General features: G+C 49.7%; 1 protein-coding gene across 2 annotated transcripts in view; it reads right to left on the bottom strand.

Annotated features, from left to right (window-relative positions):
* The window catches only part of rttn (rotatin), a 65,173-nt gene extending 44,895 nt beyond the window's left edge, over window positions 1-20,278 (bottom strand). For both annotated transcript variants that reach the window (XM_030348339.1, XM_030348340.1), the window contains exons 1-21: window positions 20,115-20,278; window positions 19,508-19,695; window positions 19,048-19,243; window positions 18,763-18,849; window positions 18,577-18,667; window positions 18,357-18,471; window positions 15,848-16,001; window positions 14,065-14,233; window positions 13,318-13,523; window positions 12,715-12,830; window positions 11,073-11,243; window positions 9,846-10,058; window positions 9,007-9,119; window positions 8,446-8,572; window positions 7,519-7,635; window positions 6,691-6,807; window positions 5,622-5,761; window positions 4,471-4,642; window positions 4,098-4,197; window positions 2,442-2,527; window positions 1,076-1,193 (exon numbers count right to left, since the gene is read on the bottom strand). In XM_030348339.1, coding sequence (XP_030204199.1) covers window positions 1,076-1,193; window positions 2,442-2,527; window positions 4,098-4,197; window positions 4,471-4,642; window positions 5,622-5,761; window positions 6,691-6,807; window positions 7,519-7,635; window positions 8,446-8,572; window positions 9,007-9,119; window positions 9,846-10,058; window positions 11,073-11,243; window positions 12,715-12,830; window positions 13,318-13,523; window positions 14,065-14,233; window positions 15,848-16,001; window positions 18,357-18,471; window positions 18,577-18,667; window positions 18,763-18,849; window positions 19,048-19,243; window positions 19,508-19,695; window positions 20,115-20,145 — 2,827 coding nt within the window. In that variant the 5' untranslated portion in view covers window positions 20,146-20,278. The remainder of the gene's footprint in view (window positions 1-1,075; window positions 1,194-2,441; window positions 2,528-4,097; window positions 4,198-4,470; window positions 4,643-5,621; window positions 5,762-6,690; window positions 6,808-7,518; window positions 7,636-8,445; window positions 8,573-9,006; window positions 9,120-9,845; window positions 10,059-11,072; window positions 11,244-12,714; window positions 12,831-13,317; window positions 13,524-14,064; window positions 14,234-15,847; window positions 16,002-18,356; window positions 18,472-18,576; window positions 18,668-18,762; window positions 18,850-19,047; window positions 19,244-19,507; window positions 19,696-20,114) is intronic.
* Window positions 20,279-23,143: the final 2,865 nt, after the last annotated feature.

Here is a 23,143-nt window from a genome sequence, read left to right as displayed (position 1 = left end):
TCACAAACTCAAAAAGCTCAATAAATAAGTGCAAGTCGGTACCAAAGCAGCGCCAATGCTTGCTTTGGTGTTAATAGGGTGAAGATGGAAATGCTTTTTGACCCCTAAAAACATTTAAAGTCAGAGTTGTTTCTGTGGTAAAGGATGGCAGTGTATTTATTGGGAATTAATGAATAGGGAGTCCAACGCCTTCGGGGAGACTGAACGTAGCACCGTGGAACTGTTCACTGCGGTCTTCACCTTTTTGTTTTAACGTATTTCTAACTTTTATCACTGCGTCATCCCTTTAGCTCAAAGTGTTTAAAATAATAAAAGCCTTCCCCTTTTGGGAAAATGACAAAATGTCCCGAGAGAAACATGGCGGGTACTAGTTTTCCCGCAGGGCTCATACCTTACAAGAGGACAGGAAGATACATGTTTTAAACGCCTGGAGTAGCGCAGAGTGATGTGAAGCGGTGGAGGAGGTGGATGAGGTTGCATTATTGACAAACATCATCCATAACTCCTGTCAAACCGTTATCGAAGGCCGCAGTGTAATAGTTACACGGTTTACGCTGTTTGTCATTCAAGGCAGAACGACGCGGTACGATCTCATACATAAACCCACGAGTCAGGCTCAAGGCTCCAATTAATTTCTCTGGGCATAATTGACAACAACTGTGTGTTTGGCGCCGTGCTTCATGATGAGAGATGTCCACAAGGCGCCCAGGGCGGCGCGCTGCAGCACAGGGCCTGCGACGGCGCTTCAGCGCACAGCCGCCTCATTAGCATCCTGCTAACGCGCCGCTTACTGCTGTGATGACATCGTCTGAGGCGTTGCATCGCTGACTGCGTGTGTCTGTGTGTGTGTGTAAAGCGTGTGCGTGTTTGTCTGAGTGTAAAGCGTGTGTGTGTGTCTGTGTGTTTCTTTATCTCTATTTGTGTGTGCGTGTGTGTAAAGCATGTGTGTGCGTGTCCGTGTGCGTGTAAAGCGTGTGTGTTTTTATTCCTACGAGTGTGCCCCCCCCCCCATGTGGAGAGGAGACCCTCAGAGCGCTGGCGGCGGCGGTCTTAACGAGCGGCCTGGTGAGCGTACCCCTGAGCAGGACGTGGAGCAGGGGGGGGCGCTGGGAGAGGCTGTGGCGGAGCGCGGGGTCGGCGTACACCAGCTTCCTCAGCACACAGAGGCCGGGCTCCAGCAGGCCGTCCATGCTCTGGGGGGAGGGGGGGGGGGGGGGGGGGGGCGAGTGGGGGGGGGCGAGGGGGGGGGGGGGAGAGGGACGCACACGGCAATTAATTGTGGCCAATTTTCTCGGTCTCTCTCTCGGTCTCTTTATCCCTTCGTCGATCCCCCCGATGTTTATCTCCCTTGCACGCACACACACGTACACGCAGACACACACACACAAACAAGCAAACACAAACACACGATTAAAGCAAGACCTGCCCTGCACCCACACACACACACACACACACACACACACACCCTCTGCTTGCTGTCGTTTCACACAAGCGGCCCTAAATGTACGAGTCACAAACAGCACATGCTTGATTGAGTGCAACCCGCTGCCATCGCTCCTAAACACAACTTAGTCCTCCTGTCCTAATGTCCAAGGCCCTGTTAGACCACCTCCACACTGGACAGGCTGACGGACCATTAACACACACACACACACACACACACACACACACCATTAGCCGTGAGTCACAGAGCGGTTAAGCAGGCGAGCTGTAACAGGAGTGCAGAGATCGCGGCTGACCAGTCTGCCCGTCTGATGGAATTAGCAGACTGCCGCCTTCATCATCCTCCTCATGCCTCACACACACACACACACACACACACACACACACACAAGGCATAGACAAAGACACACACACGCAGACACACACAGGCACATAGAAAAAGACACACACACGCAGACACACACACACACAAGGCACATAGACAAAGCCACACACACGCAGACACACACACACACACACACACACACACACACACACACACACACACACAAAGACACACAAGCACAGAGACACATGCACACACTCAGACCCATACACACGCGCACACACACACACACACAAAGACACTCAAGCACACACGCACAGAGACCCATACACACACAGAGACGCATACACACAGACACTAAGAAACACACACAAACACAGACACACACACACATACACAAACACAGACACACACACACGAAGAAAAAGACAAACGCACAAAAAAGACACAAACACTTGTGTGTAGAAAATGTGTGTGCTGGAATTTGTAAGCGATTTACATTAATAGGCCTGCACACCCCTTGGTTTTTCCTCCTCTAAAGGGATAAGGGAGGGATTGTGTTCTAGCCATTGAATTGTGTCTAGCCTTGTTCATTCATTTGCTCGTTAAACATCTGTGGTTCTGTGAGTTATCATTATTGGCTGTTCCTTTGTTTGGGTTGTTGTTCCTGTACCTTATTGCCGTTTACACTCTCCATAATGAAAGAAACGACTGTGTCCGCGATGCCAAGAGCCTTCAGCACGGGGTGCATGGCTGTGTCTGCGGGGAAATAAGAGAAGAATTCAATATGTCGACGGTAAACATTTGCATTTTCCTCAGGATTTGTTTATTCAGTTATTCTTCCCGTTTGCCTGACAAACATATGGCCGTGGGAAGACAAACACTTCTGCATCGGCAGAAGAGTACAGAGCCCACAAAGGGCCCCGTCTCGAGATCTTCCAGGACATTGATGTGTTTTGAATAGTTTCGCTGAAGTTTGGCTCCCGTTGGGTTTCACGGTGGGCTTCGTCTCTCCACTGTATACGACGGCAGGCAGAATGAACAAATTTCACAGTATTTTCTACCCACTGTAAAAGCACTGGAGATATCGGCATGCCACGAAGAGAGCCATCAGCCAGAGAACCAGGTTCGATTCCGACCTATTATCCTATGCCACAGGTCCTGTATGTTGTACGTCCTGGCACTTATCGTACACTCATTGTATATTGCACGTCTTTGCACTTAAAAATATAACTTAGCATTGTGTAGCATCTTATCCTAGCTATCTTTTTTCGCATACGGGGAATGGGTTAACCTAGTGATTGTTAGTGCTTGGCACTTCCTTACTATTCCAACAGCGATATATTGTTGTTGCTCTTCTTCTGAGAAATGTACTCAGTGAAAGTTGCTTTGGATGAAGGCCTCTGCTAAATACACTGAATGTAAAGGAGGACCTCTCACCCTTTTCACCCTATCACCTAATTAGTGAGGGACCAAGATGGAGGCTGTGTCTATAGGATAGGAATCCTATAGGATAGGCAATGCTGTCGGTCCATCAGGGACTATAGGAGAGAGACGGGTTTATAACCAGAGGTAATGCGGTTGGTCATCAGGGACTATAGGATAGAGACGGGTTTATAACCAGAGGTAATGCGGTTGGTCCATCAGGGACTATAGGATAGAGACGGGTTTATAACCAGAGGTAATGCTGTCGGTCCATCAGAGACTATAGGAGAGAGACAGGTTTATAACCAGAGGTAATGCTGTCGGTCATCAGGGACTATAGGATAGAGACGGGTTTATAACCAGAGGTAATGCTGTCGGTCCATCAGAGACTATAGGATAGAGACGGGTTTATAACCAGAGGTAATGCTGTCGGTCATCAGGGACTATAGGATAGAGACGGGTTTATAACCAGAGGTAATGCTGTCGGTCATCAGGGACTATAGGATAGAGACGGGTTTATAACCAGAGGTAATGCTGTCGGTCATCAGGGACTATAGGATAGAGACGGGTTTATAACCAGAGGTTATGCTGTCGGTCCATCAGAGACTATAGGAGAGAGACGGGTTTATAACCAGAGGTAATGCTGTCGGTCATCAGGGACTATAGGATAGAGACGGGTTTATAACCAGAGGTTATGCTGTCGGTCCATCAGAGACTATAGGAGAGAGACGGGTTTATAACCAGAGGTTATGCTGTCGGTCCATCAGGGACTATAGGATAGAGACGGGTTTATAACCAGAGGTAATGCTGTCGGTCATCAGGGACTATAGGAGAGAGACGGGTTTATAACCAGAGGTAATGCTGTCGGTCCATCAGGGACCGTTCTGCCGCAGCCTCTCCTGACCTTGTAGAACCACAGCCAGCTGCTCAGTGGCCGACCTCTTCAGAGACAGGTCCACGCTGTCCGACGTCAGGATGCCAAACAGCTTCTCCACCGACTCCACCTGCACAGCGAACACACACACACGCACACGCACACGCACACACACAGTTGTTTGAGTGGCACACAATTACAGTTTTGCATGCTTGAGCAGTGTCATCACCCCCAAGGTGATTTTAAAGACCCCCCCAACATTAAATGCCGCAATAATTGCCAAAAAAACGGATTTCATCAAAATCAGTTCTCAGAAAACGTAAAAGAAAGAAAGGAGGACCGAGTGTGTGATGGAGTGGCGTCCCGGGGTAAGAAGGGGAGATGGGGGAGGTGAGAGGTATACCTTGAGGAAGGACTTGCTGCAGGTGTCCAGTGAGACGTCCATCAGGTTCTGGGTGCAGTAGAGTCCGGGGAGCGAGGCGAGAGTCAGCTGGTCCAGCTCTGGCCTGGCTGCCTCCGAGGCCCCAGGGCCAGAGAGATCAGGCAAGATGTGTTCCACCGCCGCCGATCGCACCCTGTTTGAAGTACAGGCCATAGGGCGGGGGCTTCATTAAGTATAGAGCAAGGTCGGTCGCTGCAAGACATTCAAGACAAGCATATCGTAAAAGGTTTTCTTCTGTGTATGGCAGCCAGAGGTGTTATGTTTCCAATAATTAAACTGTTATGAAAATATGTATTAACTTTGGAGCAACTGAATATACAAGCTCAATGGAGGACCACAATAGTGTACTGTATATATTATAATTCCCACAGTATTCATTTATACATATGATATTCAGCCCACAATTGCCTCCCCCCCCCCCCTCACTGAGTCACTGATGCAAGGCAGAACTAGCAGAGCGTCGAACTCCTGTCTCACTGATGCAACGCAGTACTAACAGAACACCGACCTCCTGTCTCACTGATGCAAGGCAGTACTAGCAGAACACCGACCTCATAACTCACTGATGCAAGGCAGTACTAGCAGAGCACCGACCTCATAACTCACTGATGCAAGGCAGTACTAGCTTAGCACCGACCTCATAACTCACTGATGCAAGGCAGTACTAGCTTAGCACCAACCTCATAACTCACTGATGCAAGGCAGTACTAACAGAACACCGACCTCATAACTCACTGATGCAAGGCAGAACTAGCAGAGCACCGACCCCCAGACCCACTGATGGGAGACAGGAGGTTCTAGCAGAACACAGAGCTCCTGACTCAATAGTCGGTCGCTGCTGCTGATGCTTCACAGACCACCGCTGAGACCCCCGTCGTCAAACTGATCAAACGTGTTGCGGGATCACACACACAGGGGGGAGCGCACACACACACACACACACACACGGACACGCACACACCTTCTGCGGATATCTGAGAAAACGCACGTGTGCATTTTGTCAGATATCCGCAGAAGGTGTGTTACAGGTGTGCGCGCGAAGGACTACACACAAAGGCTGGGGAGGGTTGGAGGGGGGGTGTTGGGGTGTTGGGGGGGTGGGGGGGACTCACGTGGGCTGCTTGGTGAAGAGGAGGCGGAGTGCGGCGCGGAGACGGGCGGGGTCGGGCAGGGGGGCGGCGCCCGCAGCATCGGACCCCCCGCTGAGCAGCAGGACGCACTGACCCAGAGGGTCCCCAGTGCTGGCGTACCCCTGCACGCACACACACACACACACACACACACACACGGACACGGACACACACGCACGCACGCACACACACGGGCACACACACACACACACAAGCACACGCACACACACACACAAATATACCCACACATGCAAACACACACACAAGTAAGGAAACCCACAGTCATGAATGAATACACCCACACATAAAAACAAATACACACACACAAACACACACGGACAGACATGCACAAACCCACACATTAAAAGTCAAGACACACGCACACAAACACACACATGGAAAACAACCCAAACAATTACACACAGACACACAAGGTCACACAAACACACATGGAAACAAACACACAATCACACAAACACACTCGGTGTTTAGAGAGAACAGTGGCAAGGCGTTGCGGCGGTGAATAAATCTGCATCGCTGTGTGTGGCGCCGTGTGGGGGGGGGGGGGGGGGTGCCCCGTCTCTCAGTGACCTCCCTGAATCTAATTGTTCTTGACAAGCCCGCCGTAACCCTCATGGTTATGCATGGACGCCCTCCCGGCTCCGCGGCTGCCTCAAACAGCACAATTAATACGAATTGCGTTACTCAATACAGAAAGAAAAAAGAAAAAGAGAGGAAAAAAAATAATAATAGAGGAGACAATATCACAGTGAATATGCAAATGAGCGAATAATAGACAAGCTCGCGCCGGCTGCACAATACGGAGCCTTTGTGCGTCGCGCGATTGATAAAATTGTACTTTTGATCACGCTCGCGTCGAGTGGGCAAAAAGAACAGAACATTGTCAGCGCCACTAGTGGTGTTCTTCCATTCCACTAACAGAGCTGTAATGGAGTACTCTGCCCACCCCCCCCCCCCCCCCCCCAACTCAATGAAGGTACCCCACGCCTGGCAGTCGACCGAGGTGGGGTTTGGGAGAGGGCGACCTCACCTGCAGGATGGGTACGACCGGATGGAGGGCGGCGTTGAAGCCATCCCAGGTGGACGCCGTCATCATCCGTCGCCCTTTGAGGAGGAAGAGCAGGACGTCGGTGGCGGCGGAGTTCACCTGCGGATCAGACGGAACGGCTGAGCGGGGGCGCGCAGCGCAGAGCGGTGCTTTATGAGGACTCCTCTGGCTTTAGGACGGCTATTAAACGGGGAGACGGATCGCCGGGGCAGTAAATATCCGCCAGACTTCACCGTGTGGGGATTTAGTGCGAGCCGTTGGCTTTATAAAACAAAGGGGGCCGTGGGGGGGCTGTTCAAAGGTTAAGTGACGAGGACGTGCCCGAGGAGGTGGGGTATTTGCTCTGTGTCCTTAACCGCACACTTCCGATGTAGCAAGGTGGGAATAAAAGAGTTGAGAAGGAGGAGACCGTCACAACTGATTCAATGACTGAGGACCACGTTCTAAAACGTGGGGAAACCTTTGTGTTTTCAGGAAATAGTATTGTTGTTTGTGTTGAACTGCTCATGCTCTCAGCGGCCTTGAACGTTGCGGGGACGGCAAACACTAACGTTCATGAGAGCCTTTCGAGTGACAAGTACGGGAGGCGGGGTCACCATGGAATGATTCGTTCTGATTGGCTTTCGCTCCATCCCTATATCACAAGTATTGAACTAAAGGATTGACTAAAGAAAAAGTGGGCCGAGGCTGAACACTGCAAACACAGCCATACCCTGTACGTCAGACACACGCACACACACACACGCGCGCACACGCACGCGCACGCACGCACACACGCACGCACACACGCACGCGCACACGCACACGCACCTTCTCTGCAGAGTCCTGTAGGCCGAAGGCGCTGATCTCGTACAGGACTTTGTGGTGGAGCAGGAAGTGGACCCCGTTGCACTGCGGACGCGACGCGTTCTGGATCCCGAGGCACTCCTGGAGAGAGGGCAAGTGGACGAGAATAGAACGGGTGACAGAGTCACTCCTGCAACTAACACGGCGGCTTGACACTGTCACACTGACAACCCATTGTTCACGTCTCTGTTGATAAGACGCCCTCCCACCCAGCCCCCAGAACACCCCGTTGAAGACACCAGCAGGTGCCCTCTTTGCTCCGCTTGCGTTAATCAGGTTTTCTCGCGGTGCTATTTTGAACCACCTCCAATTATCGAGCAGTTACGTTTTCGCATGACGACATGAACGGATTGGCTAATAGCGCGACGGCAATTGTGATCCGCGTTATTCTTGAGCATGGAGACGTGTCAATTATGATCCGTGAGCGGTCACACCGCACACACACACACAAACACTACTAACCGAGTAAGCTGGCTTGCATATGTAAACACATGAGACCAGACAGGCACGGAAAGCGATTCCTCAAGGCATCCCCACCTCGTTATTACGCTGAATCTAAACACTAACGTTTGGCTTGCAGGTGTGAGGGCACCTAGCGCTTTTGTTCATTAGTGCATCAAAAGAGGCATAACAAAAAGATCTGTGCGAAGGAACGGTTTAATATACACAAAACAACACAATAAATACAAGGAGGACTTCTTCTTTTTGATAATTGACTGCTAACTATATTTTTGTTGACTTCCTCACTCAGATGAATCATATCCTGCTTAAATGAGGAACGTGCCAGAAGTGTTGTGCGAGTGTGCGTGCGACCTTGCGTGCGCGTGTGTGTTAGTCCATCAACGACCATGAATCAGTGAGTGATCTCCAGGAGGCCGGCGCGACCCTGACCTTGACCAGGTGAAGCACGCAGGTGTAGGCCTCCGTCTTGACAGCAGGTAAGGGATGAGACAGCAGCTTCAGCAGCAGCCTCTGGCTCTCTGACCGCAGCACCGGGCTGGGCTGGTCCACGCCCCACCTGGAGAGGGAGGAGGGGAGGGAGGAGGGGAGGGAGGAGGGGAGTGAGGAGGGGAGTGAGGAGGGGAGGGAGGAGAGGGAGGAGGGGAGGGAGGGAGGAGGAGAGGGAGGAGAGGGAGGAGGAGGCAAGGGAGGGAGGAGAGGGAGGAGGAGGCAAGGGAGGGAGGAGAGGGAGGAGGAGGCAAGGGAGGGAGGAGAGGGAGGAGGAGAATAAAAAAATATTGAATGAAAGACAGGTAAAATGGAAAGAAAGAAAGATTGAATGAAAGGTAGAACAAAAGACAGAAACACAGAAAAATGAAGTCAGGATTCCACCAAATTGTGGTGATACCAAAGTACATAGGCAGATTAAGAAACCTCCACAACGTGTGTCTGTCTGTGTCTATGTCTGTGTGTGTGAGTGCGTGCATGTGTGCGTGTGCGTGCATCTCTTACAGGTAGGCGCAGGCCTGGACACACTGCTTGATGACGGACAGGTGCTGGTGGTAGGGCAGGCCGTCGATGGCGTGCTCCGCCAGCTCCAATAACTCCAGCCAGTTCTTATCGCCCTGCGGGGGTGGGCGGGTTGGGAGGGGTGGTTGTGGGGGTGGGGGGTGGGGATAAGGATGAAATAAATGGCCTGTTATTGGGCGGGCGGACGGGGAGGTCAGGCGGTCTTAACCGGACCACGGGGTGGCTGTGGGTTTAAGCTCCCTGCTGCCGTGGCGTTGAGCCAAGGCGATGGACCCCCGGCTGCTGCTGAGAGGGGGGGGGGGGGGGGCAACCTGCACTCTTAACCCTCCAGCGGTGGTCTGCCTGCATTAATAGTCATGGGCCGGTTAAATATGTGCTGGGTCGGAGGGAGGCGGATCCTGCAGCCGCTTCCCGCCGTGTGGAATCATCACACGGGTTTCCCCCAATGGCGAACACACGCACGTACGTAGTACATGAAAAGAACCGCTGCGCATAAAACACCGGTATCGGTGTGGTCGATGGTAAATGGGCCACGTTTCCATCGCCCCGTCCACTCAGAGCGCAGCACAACTATTGGCTAACATTCACCCACACATTCACAGAACGGCGGCGGAGTCGACCCCGCAGGGCGACGGCCAGCTGGTCAGGAGCGGTCAGGGTGAGGCGTCTCGCTCAGGGACACCTCGGCACTCAGCTAGGAGGAGCCGGGGATCGAACCAGCGACCTTCCGGTTCCCGTTGATGTGATGTGGTGCATCACAGCCCTGGGACGGCATCAACCTCGGGGGTCCCCGTTGGTTCAGGGGCGCAGCGGGGCGTTACCTGGGCCTGGGACTCCTTCAGGAAGCCGCAGGTGGACTCCATCCAGAGCGCCGCGCGGGCCACCCGCCGCTGGAGGGCGCGGCCGTCCGGGTCCACCTGCTCCAGGTAGGCTACCGCTGCCTCCTGCACGCCCGGGAAGGCGCCGCCGAGGGCGGGGTCCAGGGCCAGCGTGAGGACGGCCGCCGCCGCGCGCTCCGGGAGGTGCTCGCCGGCCTGGGGAACGCACGGCGTGAAGGGGTTAGGAGAGGGGGGTGAGCGGGGGAACATGACTGCTCCATGCCGCGCTGAGTCCAGTTTAAACTGGTATGTACTAGGGTTGCCGCGGTATACGGTATTACGGGTGTTACCGGTGTTGAGGCCAACACCGATTATCTAGTGAGATTTTATTTTTAATTAGTATTTTATTTATTTTTTCAGTAATAAAAAACAAATTCAGTAAAAATGATTAATATAATTATAATTAAGAAAATTAAAATGTGTAGAATAGGCCACAGTTCTGCTCTGTGCGGGAGAATTGTCAAGCCGAGAATTGACGCGCTTCCTCACAAGACTGGTAACCATAGCAACGCCGGTAAACAAACCCCGCGAAGCCCAATCCCTACGTGAGCTCCCCGCGCTACGGCCATCCGGAGGCTTTTGGCCGTGATATTATGATATATAAAATTATATTATACTATTATATATAGAACGTTATAAGACTGCCAGCCGCTGTCACCGAGTGTGAGAGGAGAGTTGAAGGAGAAGATGGCGGTTGACCTATAGTTTCAAAGTTAATACCGTTTATACCGGTAATACCGGTGTTGACACGAGCGTATTACTCGGTGTGAAAATGTCCACACCGCGGCAACCCTAGTAGCTACCATTCCACAGTGTGTTGAAGTCAGTCAGTGAAAGGCACTGTGAGGATATCCGTCTCCATCGGACTGCGTCCGTCCCTGTGGGAGCCGGTTCTGATTCAACATCGCTCACGGCTCATTTGCGACCCGATCAGGGCGTCTTCCCCGTGATTGGTTCAGGAAACCCATCTCGCCTTTCAATCAAAGGTGCACGAAGCGCGACATTTTAATAAGTAGCGGCGGAGCCTGGTTACCGGCTGTCTTGGCTCACACAGACAGTTTGTTCAGCAACAGGCCGCACCTCAACCCCCAAGGAAAATAACACGCACGCACGCACACGCACACACACACACACACACACACACACACACACACACACACACACACAGACCTTCTCGGGGGGCAGGATGGCCTGCAGCAGTCTCACGGTGAGGATGGCGCTGGCGGTGTAGGCCATCGTGTGGTGGACCAGCGTGCCGGGGGGGCCGCCTCCCTGACAGCCCTGATGATGGTAGCTCACCGTGTCCCCCAGGAGCTCCAAGCAGCTCTGCAGCTTCTCTCGCTGCGGGACGGACAGACGAGGAGAGACACGCAGACCAATGAGTATACCAGCCTCCTGCACACACACACACACACACACACACACACACACACACACACACACACACACACACACACACACACACACACACACACACACACACACACACACACACACACACACACACACACACACACACACACAGAAAGGTATAGACAGAGAATCCCCCGAAAAGCTAAACCAGAAAACAAACATGAAACACTGCAGCAGAGAGTGGCATATTAGACACCACAGCAATGCAGTCGGAAACACACACACACAGACAGCGACACACACAGACACGCACACACCCACACACACACACACTCACAGACATCGACACGCACAGACACGGACACACCCACACACACACACATGTACAAACTCGCTCACATACAGACATGGAGCCAGACACAAACATGGTTAGCGGCGCTACGACTGGCTGGGATCTAGAAACAATCGTTAGTTGCATGGGTTAGGGAGCTGCTATAATCACATTCCAGAGTTATTTTGGGATGAGATATAGATCCACACAGACGCACACACACACAAACGCACAAACAAACACACACACCTCAATATCCCAGTATGAATAAATTGGAACAATCTATTCAGAGCAACTTCGTTCCGGCAGCAGAAAAGAAATAAAAAAAAAAAAAAAAAAAGAATGGGAACAAAATATCAAAACCGCCAGTAGGGGGCAGTAAATGTCCTGAGAAACGTCTTTCGTTGTGAGGAACATGGCTCCCCATAGGAAAGACACACAAACACACACATACAGGTCCAAACACAACACACAGCTCATCTCCATATAAAGATGACAAAACAGTTCTCAGGCGGAGAAGCTCAGGGCGTGTTTCAAACAGCCCAGGGGGCCGCAGGGGCCTGGGTTTGACGGGGATATAAGTCCCAGTTCCGGGGAAAACGCAACGCTTGAGCAACCGGAGAACATCACAAGGCGAACCTGGCGCGGTGAGAAAACACAACACAAAACAACAACGAACAACACGGCAACAACGAAGAGAGAAACGACAACCCACACGTGAATCGCGTGCGCACAAACAAACCGCGTCGGCTCTAACCCAATCAGGCTTCAGAGTGGAACCCAACCGGGGGGCCGCGTGGCACACGGTGCGCACAACGCGCACGACAACGGGGGCCGAGAAAACACCTTTGTAGGCCGGGACAATAAAAGACGGCGGGTTTGTGATGTTCTACGATCCATTCAGCTCCCTCACACCGAGCCGCTCTGCCTCCTAAGCCTCGGTCCATATGCTGCCAGCGCTCTGTGGGCGAGGCGTCTGGTGGCCGCCCGTTCCCTCTCCCCGCTCCCTCTCCCCGCTCGAGTGCCTCCATTCATCAACATGAGAGCGCCCGCGTCATGTGTTGCGGTGTGTTGTGTTGCGGCGCGGCGGCGGCGCGGCGGCGGCGGCGGCGGCGGTGCTACACTTGCCAGCTCGGCCCCCACCAGGCTGCCGTCCTCCCAGACCAGCTCACACACGCTGTCGGCGAGCAGGAGGGCCGCGCCAGACAGCAGCTCCAGGGCACGCCGGAGCACATGGGCCGACTCTGAGGGGGGGGAGAGGAGAGAGAGAGAGAGAGAGAGAGAGAGAGGGAGGGAGAGAGAGAGAGAGAGAGAGAGAGAGAGAGAGAGAGAGAGAGAGAGAGAGATTAAAGAACTACAAAGTATTTTGTATTTGTAAGTTTGATAGCAGATTATTTCCCACAAAACGACTTACAGGGAATTTGCTTTTTGACACAAAATAAAATTGTTTAATGGTTACTTTTAAAGAGCAGTTAATATTTCACCTGTTGAATTTACTCTTAATAACCAACCATGAACAATTAACGATTTTTATGCAAAAAGAAAAAAAGAGGTAAAGCATAGGGTGAAGAAGACGTGGGTCGACCCCCAAGCCCAAAACGATGCGGTCCGATCTGCAAAATATATAATAACCCCACCCCTCCCAGCTCCACAACGACAACGTTGTTCAGAAATCACCGTACGTCGCTTTGGCCAAAAACGCCCGACCACATGGTAAACAAACCCCCCTACCGGTCTCCAGCAGTGGTACGGCCCGCTCCAGGGTTGCCACGGCGAACTGGGCCAGGCTGAGCTGCTGGAGCTGCAGCTCCAGGACGTCTTCCCCCCCCAGGACCGGGAGATCCAGGGGGGGCACCGCGCCCCCGGGGGAGGGGGCCGCCTGCCCGGACCCCTGGACCCCCGCCGCCGCGGCCGCTGCCCCGCGGTGGGAGCTACCACTGTGGAAGAGCAGGGGACAGAGGGCGTTGGTGGAGGGGGGGGGGGGTCCTCATCCCTCCCCATAGCGGACGGCGCAGTGTCCTCAACAACACGTTTCGTGTAAAATTCATGACTTCGTTGTGACCGGGTCTTTCTTGTTAAAGAGCTGCTCGATCCGGAGCAGAATATATAAAGGGTGGAAATAAATATAGATGCAAGCGCATTTCTGAGATATTAAGTATGAACGGATCGCTAAAATCATACGTAAGAGCTGGGAGAAATTAGTATTTATTTATTTGGGCAATGTGACGGACGTTTCATCGTATGTTTCATACGTGACATTTTATTTTTTAAATAAGACAATCCCATGACCTCATGTTTGTTTACTATTTCAAATGTTCCTATTTTCATGTGATTGCTTTTATTTATCCTCAATGTTGAATGTGGAAAATGTTGATGAATAGTAGTTTAAAAAAAAGCATTCAAAGGAGGAACACCCCCTCTGTAGCGGGTGCTAGAGGAGCGCGACGGCGGGTTGCTCCTGTGTTTGTGTGCTCTGACCTATTGGAGGCCACGTCTCCGTCCTGGCCGTCCCCTCTGGCTCTCTGGCCGGTCCGGCCCAGCACCGAAGGCCGGAGAGAGCACTCCGAGGCCGGGGACGACGCCCGCGACGGCTGGGTCCCCCGCACGTCCAGGGACTGGGACAGGGACGAGTTCTGGGAGACGGTGTCTACCAAGGCAGACGCACGCATACGATTGGTTTAGAAATACAGAGAGGGAGAGAGAGGGAGAGAGGGAGGGAGAGAGAGGGAGAGGGAGAGGGAGAGAGCGAGAGCGAGAGCGAGAGAGAGATAATGTTATATAGTGCTAAAACTTCCACCTCATAAGAATAATAATCTACTACAATGCATGCAATGCATTTGTTAATGAAATAAACGTATCTCTTATCCCACCGTCTCTGTAAAAAATGGTGCGCTTCAATAGATTTATATTAACCTGGTTCCGGTTCCCTTAAACATATTTCATAGGAAATGCACAGGCCGTAGTATTATTTACAATCAAATTAATTTTGTGGTTCATATCACTATTCACAACATATTTACTTCCAGCGAATCTTCAGAGCGCAGCACCTTACCAAAAACAACAACAAGTTATTATTGAAGAAGTGGGAAATGGGGTTTTGCCAAGAATTTCAGAGCAGTTTTAAAAGATAGGCCAACAGCGAAGGAGATACAAAACATCCTTAAAGGATTTGGCTGGATTGCGAAGACCCCAGATAACTTTACCATTGTCTATATCCAGATGTAAATCAGCCATGATTTGAGTTGCCCTGGTTATGCAGTTTCCTCACAAACCAAGAAATCCACAAGTTTCAAATATGTGTTTGCAAGCCACTTTGCACGCTCACAAACTTAGACTGAGAGGATTCTACGTCCATTCACACAACCAGGAACCGAGCACCTCATTATGATTCAGAAGTGGATGCAATGCCAATCAGTCCAAACCAACCCTCCTACACTTACCCTTGCAGCTTATGAAATGTTGCTCTTCACTCGGAGTTCAGAATCATCACATCGCCGAAAAACCAGCGACCGTCTTCACTTAGAATTCCAACTGCGCGCCTCTGAGACCAAAAGTCACTGAGCAGGCGCAGTGACGGCCAAACACTTGATTTGTTGTTTACACTTTTGGCGAAAGGAACCGAGCCACAGCAGTTTGTACGCGCTTGTTGTGTTGACTGAGCAGAGATACAGCAATGAGAGCTGCTGAACACTTGCTTGGAATCAACTGGATCTCACTGGCTGCCAACTGCACCAAATTCGGAACGCGCCTACATCTCGATAGAGGGGAGGGTTTAACAAACATTCATTGCTGATTTACATCTCGACAAAGACATCCCTGGGGCCTACAGACATTCAGAGGACCGATGGAAACGCCAAATCTGTTGAAGATGACTGGATTACACTGGATAAAATAAACAACATAACAAGTACCGTTTACTGGCTGAGTTCCCCTTGATTTTCAGGACACCCCTATTTACTGAACTGCTCAATAAGATAAACAAATTAAAAGCCACCCTCAAGCAGATGCATCTCAAGAAAAAGAAAGATGCCTGAATAGAGATGATACTACGAAGACTCATACATCATTGTGTGATGCAAACCCCAGCTTTCATTACACACACACACACACACACACACACACACACACACACACACACACACACACACACACACACACACACACACACACACACACACACACACACACACACACACACACACACACAGCACGTAAACCTCAAAAGAAGAAAATTCAAAGAGCTCCCGGTGAATAGAGAGACCTGCTTGCTTGGCCGAGGAGAAGCCGGGGTCCTGATGAAAGCGCAGTCGGGTCCTCAGGCCCACGCAGAGCTGCTGCAGGCAGCCCAGCGCCTGCACCCCCAGGTGGCTGGCCTCACCTTCAGCCGAACTCAGCCTTAGGAGGGACAGAAGGTTCTGGAGACAAACAGAAAAAAAGAAAGGGCCAGGCGACCCCAGCGGTGACACCATTAGTCCCCGACGTTGTTTTTTCTTTTTTCATTAGGATAGAAGATGATGGCAAAACCAAAAAAAAATAGAAGGGACAGACATGGGCGTTAAGCAATGCACCGTATTAATTAATGGCGGATAAACAGGTAGCGGGGAACATCGTTAGGGCGCCTGGCAGGTCGTTTAGAGCGGCCTCGGCGGGAGATTGGTGTCTGAAGGACGGAGGCGGGCCGGCCGCGCGGCGTGGAGAACGAGGGCCGGCGTGATTGTCCTGAACGGCGCGCGGCGGACTGGAGACAGTGATGGAGAAGCCGTGATTAGGCCCATCCAGGGAAAGGGCACCAGGAATTGAATTATCGGAAGAGCGATTCATCCTCAAGTTCCAACGCCCGCGCCCTCTCGACGGTAATGATGCCATGCGTCGCAAACGGCGGTGCTTTAATTTATCTAAATAGCTCCATCTATGGAAGGCGGTGATTCAGCCAGGTTCACACGCCCGGGGCACAGAATAACTCTGACCAGGGTTTTATTCGTATGTGTTTATGGAAGGACCCGGGGTGAATGACGGCTTGCTTAAAACATCGGGTTAACCATTCCCCAATAACAACTCTTAGATGCAAGACAACAACAACAACATTTGACCCGTGTTAATTAATTACCGACCCGTTAATGTGTACTGGTTGTATTCCCTTCCCTTGTATCCACTGGTGAAATAAAGGGCTCAGACAGAAGCACAGACAGCGGAGACAGACGTCACTGTGACGGTCGGAGATCACGGCCGGTCAAACGCAATTTGCTCGCCATAATTCTTACGGTCTCTGAAGCAGCACTAGCCGACTCATACTTTGTAAAACGAGTCGTACGATACGTCTGCTTCCACGGGTTTGGGAGGGCCAACGCAACAAGCGAGTAGAATGCGGCTGCCACCTCTTCATTGGGGCAATAAAAGGCAGGAGGGTTATTAAAGCCTAAAGGTGAGGGCCAGCGAGGACTAGCCTCTCGGGGCTCACTAAGGCCAGAGCAGCCGGGTTAATTACCACTGTGATATTCATAAAGGTCAGGGAGAAAAGAGTGTCATTTACGCTGACAGTGTGAAGCCTCACACCCCCAAACCCCCACCGCTCTCCCTGCTGCATGTCTGCAGAAGGGAGAGCACCACACAGAGTACACCGTACGCTTTAAAGGTAACCCCCCCCCCCCCCCCCCCCCTCTCTATTGCAGACCAGGGAATCTTGACAGCTCGAGATGGGCTGACCCTGAAGACAGTATGGTGGGAAAATATTGAATGTTGAGCTTGCAGGATTCTAGTAGGAAATCTGGCATTTGCTCTTATCAAATGGACTAATATCCGGCCTGAAATCCTGCATGGATTTCCATACTCTTCTGCATGCGAGATGAAAGCATGATAAAACATTTTGCCATTGAACTTACAGCTTGTATAATACAATGGATCCTTTACAAAACAGTTTTTTTGGGCCATATGGCCGCAGACATCAGAGCTGGTATGTCACGGTCAATGGGTCAAGTAATCCACAGTGAGAGACTTCCTTCTTCCCCTATGCGCTCCAGCTCTAAACAGTGTGATATCTAGCACTCTCTACACGATGTACAGTGTAGTGGAGTCTCCCTGAAAAACCTCCAATGTTGACACAAACTCAACCATTGCAATTATCTATCGTTATTGTTATGTAGAAATAACTGAGTGTTACATTATAGCAAAATAACATTCAAAAATGTGTGTGCATGCATAAAGATGTGCATGTGCATTAGGGCTTTGACTCCGAACTTCGTTATTCGAATATAATTCGAATATCAAAAAATAAATCAAAATTTGAACAAATATTAGGCAGCCCTTAATATTCGAACCTGTTATGGGCAGGCCAAGAGGGAGAGACGTCGGAGAACCCGACGCAGTCTAATCATAATATTGTAATGACCACGGAAGAGGCAGTGAATGTATTGATTAGAGTATTGATTAGACAGCGATATATTTGAAACCGAATAAACCGTTGGAACACGCAAGAATGGTTACCATAGCAACGCGCTAAACAAATCTCGCGAAGCCCAATCCAGGTCTTACTGAAGGCATTTAATGGTCAAAATATTATTAATAAATATTCGAATATATTCGAATATTAATATTAATAAACAAACTAACTTCGAATATGATTTTTGGGCAAAAGTCAAAGCCCTAATGTGCATGCATATTGTTAAAGAGGGTTTTCTTTAAAAAAAATAAGCAGTCAAAAGCTTCTTAGCAAAATACCATTAAAAAATGTGTGTGCATGCATTGTGTGTGATTTATTGGGGCAGAAGTCCTACCTGCACGATACTGGGTCTTTGCAGGAAGATCTCAGCAGGGAAGTCCTGCATGATGACATCGCGCAAGAGTTGACAAGTGGTCCGTACCAAGGTGGGATCGCTGCTCCTCAGAGAACTGGGTCAAACGCAACAATAACAAAGGGGATCGGTTAGCTTTGGAAAATGGATGGGAGTAAAAATAAACTAAATCCCTTTATTTATTTTTTAAAAGTTCACCCACCTTTCATTGGATGAAAGTATGTGTCTGTCCGTGGTAGTCAAGGGCAACCACGGGAACATAGAAAACTTCAGGCATTTCACAGACTCACACACTGAAAACAAACAAAAAGATGCAATTAAAAACACAATAAAAGCACACTGCAATTTAATGTCAATATATACAACTCGATGTATGTGTTTAAAATACCTGCTATCCTCTGAGGTGGGGTGTCTGTGAGGCCTGGCCTACTCTTCTGGAAGTAACCGATTTTGGCCGAATCGTCTTTAGGTAACGCTGAAGAACAGAACGAACATTTCTTAAAGTTTCCCGAAGCCCCACAGAAATGGGCGACTTCACACACACACACACACACACACACGCACACGCACACGCACACGCACACACACACGCGTATACATATATATGTCTGATATTCTCTCATTGTAGATAGTAAGCAGAACAGAATGCCTCGGCTCTGACTCGGGGGGCTACCTGGGGGCGTGTCTGCGCCGTGTCCGCTGGAGTGGGGGGGTACGGTGGTATAACTTGGGAGTAGATCCGGTAGATGGAACAGCTGGTCCAAGGTGCCATCGATGACAGCTCGGAGCCGGGGGTCCACGTTAGGAGACAGCTGGGTAAGGAACTCCACCGCCCCAACGTCTCTCAGCATCTGGGCTGCGCTCGGATGCTACGTGAGGAAGATGACAGTTACCGCAAACCGTCCGGAAATCAAATCACGGCAAAAATAGATAAACTATTTCATAATTTGGTCCAGCATTGCAAATACGCTCAAATACATACGTATATTGTGTAATTCAGCTATCTGCATTAACCAACTCTCAAAATCCTTGTAAAAGTCCACTTACATTATTATGGTTATTATTAATCTCTTTCTAACCTTGCGTCATGGTTTGCTATGTACGATGCCATCGGCTTGCATACTCGTCCGTACCTTGGATAACGTAGAGAGCAGTTCAAGGACCTCGTCCTGCATCGGGACCTCAGGGAAGTTGAACCATTCCAGGAGCACCACGAACAGCATCCTCTCCTGGACCAGGTCGGACAGCGACAGCAGTGAGTGTTCCAGCTTGGAGAGGATGCTCTTCATGGCTCGGACCCTTATCTCCTTAAGGGAGTGACCTTTGAAAGGGAAGGATCAGTTGAATAGAATAGAGGATAAGGGTCACATATTTCAAACTTTATTAGAAGCACCTGTAAGAGTTTATTTGTGGAACCTTAACACTTTGTTTTACTGTAACGTTACGGTACTGTTACGTAACTTTACGTTACAGTACGTTACAGCACGTAACGTTACAGTACGGTACAGTTAACGTAACGTAACGTGTTTCACCGTTCGTGTTATATCAACCGTAGGCTACGATTCAAAAGGCAATATTGTTGTTAATTGTTTCCTGGTATTTTTAGAGAGCCATTAGAACACTTAAAGACAATAAATAGTGTATATAGTTCGTAAGAATTACAATCCTGCGACCACTTTAGTTAGCAGCGCAGATGCTGACCACCGAACTTCGCTCAGTTTATTATCGTGCGTTTCGTACCGATTTTCTTTACAAGATGAGAAAGATCCATATCCAGTTTATTATTGTGGCGATGGTGATAAAAAAATCTATAAGTAACGACACTAACGTTACGAGTCGGGCGACATCAGCATGATGCTAAACTTCTGTCAGTGTCACATCAGCAGCGTTTACCCGGGTTTGTTTTCAACGTACGCGCCAGAGCGGCGTCCCTTGACTTCCTGGTTGGGAGCAAGGGGGTGTTCAAGAAACACACGGGGGTGTTCAAGATAAACACGCGTCCTCTGAAGGGCCCCTTAGTCAACATTACACAGGTTAAATATGATATTTACAAGTGCTGTTTAATCTATGGTATTTGTAGTATATATGAATAGACCATACAGCTTAACATTGTGTAAGTACACACACAGTGTAAACTTATAACATATATTATATGTGTATTTTCTTCACTTTGTGTGCCATTGACTCTTCCCTTAAAAGTGTTCAAAGGGAAGAATCAATAACACAAAGACCAAAATATCTATAAAATATTATACACTCAACCTCATACTTAAGTTAGTATAATGAGCACAAAATGATGAAATAAATGAATAGACTTGTTGTCCTCTTGGATTTAACAGCTGCTTTTGACACAGTCGACCACAATATCCTCCTCCCCTGCCTGCAATACACCATTGGACTCACAGGAAATACACACAACTGGTTCACCTCTTACCTCACCGACAGACCCGAGCACGTCGCCCTGGGCAAAGCAAATCGCACACCCACAGTGTCACCCGCGGTGTCCCCCAGGGCTCGGTGTTGGGCCCCACCCTTTTCTCCATCTACGTGCTCCCCCTGGGCAGCGTCATCAGCAGGCATGGGCTATCCTACCATTGCTATGCTGATGACACACAGCTGTACCGTGCCCCCTGCCAACATCCACACTGACCACCTGCTGGAGGAGAGAGAGGCTTGGATGAAGCTCAACTTTCTTCAATTGAGCTCAAAGACAGAAGCCATCGTCATCGGCACACAACATCAGGTCCGCTCCTCCCACATCACCAATATCACTTTCTCTGGCCAAAACATTCCCCCTTCCACATCTGTCACCAACCTGGGTGTTAAAATGGACCAGCAACTATCTATCTATTCTACCACCTCAAAAACATTGCCAAACTACGGCCTATACTCACCCAGGCAGATGAAGAGAGGCTCGTCCACGCCTTTGTCTCCTCCAGGTCGGATTACTGCAATGCACTCCTCATGGGGTTCTCTGGCAAGAGCATCCAGAAGCTCCAGTACATACAAAACAGCGCTGCCAGGATCCTGATGAGGGTGCGCAAATATGAACACATCACCCCCATCCTCAAATCCCTTCACTAGCTCCCTGTCACATTCAGAAGGTCTCCCTCCTCACCCACTAGTACATCCACGGACATGCCCCCCCCCCCCCCCCCCCAACTCCAGGAGCTCCTCAACCCCCAGACCACCTCACACACCGTTCGCTCTGCATCAGCACACACCCTCAGACCACCTAAGACCAAGCTCCACACCATGGGCGATCAGGCTTTCTCCGCTGCTGCCCCAAGACTATGGAACGCCCTCCCTGACCATCTGAAGGCCCCACAGACTCCAGCTGCTTTTAAACTAAACCTTAAGACTTATCTTTTTAAAAAGCCTTTTGCTAATTCCTCATTTACTGTATATAAGTTTTAACAACCCTTTTTTCTCTCTTAAACTCTGTAGCACTTTGAGATTTTCGAATGTAATGCTCTACAAATAAAATGTATTATTATTATTATTATTATTGTCTGTATGGAATTAGGGAAAAACTGTGGAAAATGCAAAATAAAACCCATAGACTTCCAATACCTGGGAACCGCAAGATAAACACAAAGATCTTTTGTTGTTTTTCGTTTTCCCTTTGGCACGACCCCACCAAGCATTAAACAAGATCAAATAAATTAATTAGTCATGTCATTATTATAATTTAAAAAAATATAGCACCCCATATGACAACAGTTACAAAGAGTTACCGTCAGAATTATTAATTGGAAATAAAGGGTGGATAACAAACGACCATTGTTGAACCCTTGGTAAATATAACATTTATATGCTATAATTAGTCATACATGTGTATTTATACGAAAGACAATTGTAAATATTGCATATTGTAGGATCTCATTGGCTGCTGAGGAGAGAAAACATGAATAGACAGAGCATAAAAAAGAGGTTACAACACATCCTTGGAGTTCTGTACCGTCATAGTATCAGGATTGAAACAGTAGTGTGGGATTTGAGCGTGTCTGTTGCATGCACCTCTCTCGGAGTGCGTTGTGTGGCTCAAGCGCCTTGCTATGTTATTCCACAGTCATGTCTGAAACCGAAGAGCCCAAGTGGTCCCACCGGCCCTGTCACCGTTTGACATGCCCGCTGTACACGTCTTCCGCTCCACTGCAAGTGTTGAGGATATGAGGGGGGCGGGGGGGGGGGCACCTGGGGGCTCCAGACAATCTCCCCTTCAGCACCAAGAGTCAAGTCAGAGGACCGGAGTCGAGCCCACAGCATCACACATGCATATTGAGCAAGTCATTTAGGAGCTCTACATCAGAAATGAAGGTGAACCACGAGGTGCCGCCCCACATGAGCTGTTCATTAAGTAGCACAGCGTGCTGCATCACAGGATCCTTCCATATTCACTTTATGTTATCGCATCGCCCATTCAACTACAGAAAGCAAAGAATCAAAGCAAACACATACAAGGAGTTTTGTATGGTCTAACCATCTGAAGGAATTGCTTGCGGTAATCCTTGTCTCTTACATTATGGGCAAATATTGTTTCATGTAAATCTTAGTACTTATTATTAGTCAATGCTTGATCTATTTACCCTGTCATAACAGAAGACCACCTCGTTAATCCCCCGTCTCAATGTTTAATTTAACTGTCTCGCAAAGCAAATATCAAACAGCCTAAAGTTTATTTGTCAGGTCTAATTTAGCTTGTAGAAACATTGCACCCTTTTCTGCCGTTGTCCCTGCGTTGTGCTATCTACGAAAAGAATAATAAT

This window comes from Gadus morhua, chromosome 23 (genome assembly GCF_902167405.1).
Source record: "Gadus morhua chromosome 23, gadMor3.0, whole genome shotgun sequence".
NCBI lineage: Eukaryota > Metazoa > Chordata > Actinopteri > Gadiformes > Gadidae > Gadus > Gadus morhua.
This window is presented reverse-complemented; position numbering and strand designations above follow the sequence as displayed.